Source organism: Trachurus japonicus, chromosome 9 (genome assembly GCF_045865225.1).
Source record: "Trachurus japonicus isolate A0001 chromosome 9, Traja_1.0".
NCBI lineage: Eukaryota > Metazoa > Chordata > Actinopteri > Carangiformes > Carangidae > Trachurus > Trachurus japonicus.
The window spans coordinates 5,528,797-5,534,040 of NC_140915.1; the positions used below are offsets into that span (position 1 = coordinate 5,528,797).

The 5,244-nt window shown below is 40.8% G+C and overlaps 1 protein-coding gene across 1 annotated transcript; it reads left to right on the top strand.

Annotated features, from left to right (window-relative positions):
• Nucleotides 1–398: 398 nt before the first annotated feature.
• LOC146980776 (GTPase IMAP family member 8-like) lies at nt 399–4,616 on the top strand. Its single transcript, XM_085788001.1, has 5 exons — nt 399–1,037; nt 1,131–1,175; nt 1,264–1,320; nt 1,718–2,887; nt 3,007–4,616. Exons 1-5 carry the CDS (start codon nt 710–712, stop codon nt 4,614–4,616), a joined length of 3,210 nt encoding a protein of 1,069 aa, XP_085644127.1. The 5' UTR covers nt 399–709.
• The last annotated feature ends 628 nt before the right edge of the window (nt 4,617–5,244 follow it).

A 5,244-nucleotide genomic window follows, 5' to 3' on the forward strand; every position in this document is an offset into this window, starting at 1 on the left:
GATAGGCAGGCTGCTAAAGCATATCATGCAGATATTGTACTGGTCCTATTGTGGTGAAAAGGAAGCCGAACTAGGAGGCAAAGCTTTCAGTTTGTGAGCTGGTAAAATTATAGTTGTCACCCGACACCGATAATCGTTGCATATTTAACTGTTGATAGAATGTATCTGTATATTTCTCTGTCTTTACAGATAAGATGGAACCCAGTAAACGCAGAAACAGCTATGACCATGGGCGACCCAGCAGTGAGTCACACTGAACAGAGTCTCAATTGTTTTGCTTAAAGTCTGAAATTCATGCTTCATATACATATGGAGCTGTTTGCAAATTGACTGTATAGCTGTGTATTATAAAAGTACATTAAGAAAATAATTTGAATACATTTACATTTCAGTGTCTGAGCTGAGGGTTGTCCTGCTGGGGAACAGCTGGTCTGAGAGGAGTTCAGTGGGGAACTTCATACTGGGAGAGAAAGTGTTCAACACTAAAGGAGAACCAGACTGTTGTCGGAGAGTCAGTGGACAGTTAAAGGAGAAAGAAACAGTCCTCATCAACACTCCAGATCTGCTGCATCCAAACATCTCTGAAGACAAACTGACAGAACTGGTTAAAAACTGTGTGAGTCTCTCTGATCCTGGACCTCATGTGTTCCTGCTGGTTCTACAGCCTGAAGACTTCACTGAGAAACAAAGACTGAGGCTCTGCAGAGTCATGAGACTCTTCAGTGATCAATCATTTGATCATTCACTGATACTGATATCAACACCCAGAGATCAGAGTTCAGGCTTCATACAAAATTATGTGGACCATCCACTGATAGGAGACATGATCAGAAAATCTAAAAACAGGTGGACATTGCAGAATAACCTTGAACTCGAAGAGCTCTTGATGCACCTCATCCAAATTGTAAAAGAGAACAGTGGACATCATGTGATCTGTGATGTATTTGAAGATGCAAAGTCTGATTTAACCAGTGGTCTTGGCAGCCTGAAACAAGAAGAGGAAAACAGTGGCAACTTGGTTCCTGCAAGAATCATTGGTAAGTACAGCAACAATTTTATAATATGAATACAAATAGTCAGTAGGTCTGAACATTAAGTTAACATTTATTGGTTGACTCTTTTTCATACAGGGCTGAAAAAAATGTGGGAATCAGCAACAAACATTGGTGTCTCCTGTAAGTAAACTTCCAAATTCTTATCACATGCAGTAATACATCATGATGAACACAGCATCCTGTAATTGGTGGTTTTGTCTTTTCACAGCTTTTATGCCTTTCACATCACACACTCCTTCACCAGTGGAGCATACAACCAACCAGAGTAAGGATATTTAGTCCTAATATACAAGAGACCATCCTCTGTTGACACACATAATAATTGACTGTTCTTACAGGCGTTCATGTTGCTGACATGAAAGAGACAAATAGTTGCGCTACAAATTAAAAAAGAAATCTTAAAAGAAATTAAATCCCAATTCTGCTTCCACACAACCACAATTTACCAATCACAAAATAAAGCGGGTGAATTTCTTGCACGAGTTCCTATGGGATAAAATAAGAAATCTCTGCAACCCAGATCTCTGTTAGTACCTGCCCTCACAGTTCTGACTGTAAGGCAGTTATTGAGTCAAATACCTATTTTATGCTAGTGGTTAAATTTGTTCAACTCACCTGTTTTTATCAACTCCAGTCTCTAACAATATCTGTTATGGTTTCAGACTCAACATTCAGGATTGTCCTGGTCGGCCAAAGTGAAGACAAAAAGACAAAACTTGGTTATTTCATCACTGAAGGGTTTCATTCAAGAAAACTTACACCAACCAAACAATCTGTAACCACCTGTGGAAAGTGGAGAGGAAAATCTGTCACTGTAGTAAAAACACAAGATATCTTCAGTTTGTCTGAGCAGAGAGTGAGAGAAGCAGTTAGAGAATGTATCAATCTGTGTTCTCCTGGACCAAATGTTCTGCTGCTATTAGTGAAGCCTTCACAGTTCAATGAGAAGAACAGAAAAACACTGAACTTCATCCTGAGTTTGTTTGGTCAAGATGTTTTTAAACACTCTATGGTTGTCCTAACACATGATGAGACAAATGTCTCTGTTAGTCAGCTGATTGGGGACTGTGGAGGAAGACAGTACAAGATGTCTGAAGGTGACCATGAACTGTTAATGGAAAAGATTGAGAACATTGTGGAAGAAAACAGAAGAACCTTCCTCACCGTCACTGAAGAGTCTGAACTCATGAAACCAGCTCTAAACCTGGTTCTGTGTGGGAGGAGAGGAGCAGGGAAGACTTCAGCAGCTGAGGCCATTTTAGGTCAGACAGAGCTTCATTCAGTCTCCAACTCATCAGAGTGTGTTAAACATCAGGGAGAGGTGTGTGGACGTCAGGTTTCCCTGGTGGAGCTTCCTGCCTTGTATGGAAAACCTCAGGAGGAAGTGATGGAGGAATCACTCAGGTGTATCTCCCTCTGTGATCCTGAGGGCGTCCATGGCTTCATCCTGGTCCTACCTGTGGGTCCCCTCACTGATGAAGACAAAGGAGAGTTAAAGACCATCCAGAACACATTCAGCTGTAGAGTCAATGACTTCACCATGATCCTGTTCACTGTGGAGTCAGATCCTACAGCTCCAGCTGTTGTTAACTTTGTCAGAGATGACAGAGACATCCAGGAGCTCTGTCAGAGCTGTGGAGGAAGATCTGTTGTTGTCAACATCAAGGACAAACAGCAGATCCCCAAGCTGTTGGAAACTGTGGACAAGATGAGAGCTGACAAAGATGAAACACACAGCTACACAATAAAAACATTTGTTCAAGGGAAAGAGGATGGCATCTTAAAACTGCGGGCTGAACTCCAGGACCTTAAGACAAAGACTGTGAATGCTGGTCAGTGCTTCACTGAAGTTTGAATTATTTTCTATGCCATGTTGCTGTTTAGAAATTGTATTATCAATATAAATTATCAAAGATGAACATGTAAACTAACTTATCTTCTTATGTTGCAGGTAATGAAGAGACTCAGAGCTCAGACTGTCTTAGGATTGTGCTGATAGGGAAGACTGGAAGTGGAAAGAGTTCAACAGGAAACACCATTCTGGGAAAAGAAGAGTTTAAAGCCAAATCAAGTCAACAATCAGTCACCAAGTTTTGTCAGAAAGCTCAGGGTGAAGTGGACGGTCGTCCTGTTGTTGTGGTCGACACTCCTGGTCTGTTTGACACAACCTTGTCCCATGAAGAGGTTAATGAGGAGATGGTGAAATTCATGAGTCTACTGGCTCCAGGTCCACATGTCTTCCTGTTGGTGTTACAGATCGGTCGACTCACAGACGAGGAGAAGGAGACACTGAAACTCATCAAGGAAGGATTTGGGAAGGATTCAGAGTCGTTCACCATCATTCTTTTCACAAGAGGAGATACACTTAAGCATGAGAAGCTGTCCATTGATCAGTACATTGAAAAATGTGATGATTCCTTTAAGAAGTTGATCTCTGACTGTGGAGGAAGATATCATGTGTTTAACAACTATGATGAAGGGAACCACACACAAGTCATAGAGCTGATAAAGAAGATCAACACCATGGTGAAGAGAAATGGAGGAAGCTGCTACACTAATGAGATGCTGCAAGAGGCTGAAGCAGCAATACAGAACGAGGTGGAAAGGATCCTGAAGGAGAAGGAGGAAGAGATGAAGAAAGAAAAGGGGGAACTAAAAAGAAAACACAAGGAAGAAATTAGAAAAATGAAAGAAAAAATAAAAGAATTTGAACAGGAGAGCAAACTAAGAGACAAAACACTCAAGGAAATGGAGGAAAACATAAAGAAAGAACGTGAACAGAGGCATAAAGAACAGGAAAAGAGAAAAGAAGAAGACAGCAAGAGGAAACAGGAGGATGAAATTCAGCAAAAAACATGGGAAGAAAAACTCAAGGCATTAGAGAAGGAAATTAAAACAGAATCAGAGCTAGAGCAGAGTAGAGAGGTGATGAGAATGGAACATGAGGCCTGGGAGAGGGAAAGGAAAGAGTGGTGGGAAACACGAGAACAAGAAGATGAACAGAAACAATCAAGAATTGAACAACTAGAGGACAAGTACAAGCAGGAAAGAGAAAAATATGAAAAGAATAGAAAAGAAGACGGAATCAGGAAAGAACAAGAAGAATTGAAACAAAAAGAATTAGAAGAAAACTATAATAAAAAAGTGGAGTCTCTGAAGAAGACATACGAGGAGGAGGCCCGAAAGAAGGCTGAAGAGTTCAATAAATTCAAAGAAAAATACTCCAAAGACTTTGCTTCTCAGAAACAAGAGCATGAGGAACAAATGAAGGACAGAGATGTCAAGTATGACCTGTTAAAGGCACTTTCAGCCCACAATGAAAATGAAAAGAGGGGAAAACATCAGCAGGAAATCAGTGACTTAGTAAAATGCGTGACCAAAAAAACTGAAAATGTAACGAAAATTAAAGACATACTGATCGTGCATGAAAACCAAATGAAGAAAGTGAGAAATCAGGCAGAAAAAGACAACCTGCAAATAATCCATGAGAGAGAGATAAGTGATCTGATACAGACACTTCTGACAGAAGTTGAAACAAAGGCCTCTTGTTGTATTTTATGAGCTGGCTGCAAAGGAGTCTTATATGGTCATGATGGTGATCTAATGATTTGATCAGTGTACATTTAAAGATAAAGATCACAAAAACACAAAGTTTACATGGTGTAAACAGTAAAGAAACTAAGCAATTAATGAAGGTATTTCAACTAGCAACCTTAAAGCAGAAGTAAGTGGTCCGGTCGTTTTCGCTAATGCTGCGTTCCAGGCAGGCTTTTGAAATCGTAAATTACAGCTTCAAGTCACAACTTACGACTTTGTAGCGTTCTAGGCAACCCACTCGTGTTTTTCCGACCTGTTTTACCGATGAAAGTCACTATAACGGCCACTCGTAACTTCCGACCGGTGAACTTGTACCAGATCGAACTGGTACCACTTCACGGTCGGAAAAATACGAGTTTCCTTGAACGCACCATAACAGTCCTCGTCCCTACGTCGCATTCACGGCGTCCCTTGGCTGCACACACAGCCCTGCATGCCGTTCTCTCTCCTCATTGGATAAAAACTGTAGGATACGATAAATGTTTTCTCCTCGGCTCAGAGCAGAGCAGAGGGACTGACAGACCCGTGTTTCAGACCAAACACTCTATGTAAGTGATTGCTGTCGGAAGATATAACTATTTAAGACTTATAT

Excerpts from the sequence above, each read along its gene's own strand:
- LOC146980776 (XM_085788001.1), top strand. The coding sequence starts at position 710 with ATGAGACTCTTCAGTGATCAATCATTTGATCATTCACTGATACTGATA. Across the intron at positions 1,038-1,130 it reads GGTTCCTGCAAGAATCATTG|GGCTGAAAAAAATGTGGGAA; the intron begins GTAAGTACAGCA and ends TTTTTCATACAG. Across the intron at positions 2,888-3,006 it reads GACAAAGACTGTGAATGCTG|GTAATGAAGAGACTCAGAGC; the intron begins GTCAGTGCTTCA and ends CTTATGTTGCAG.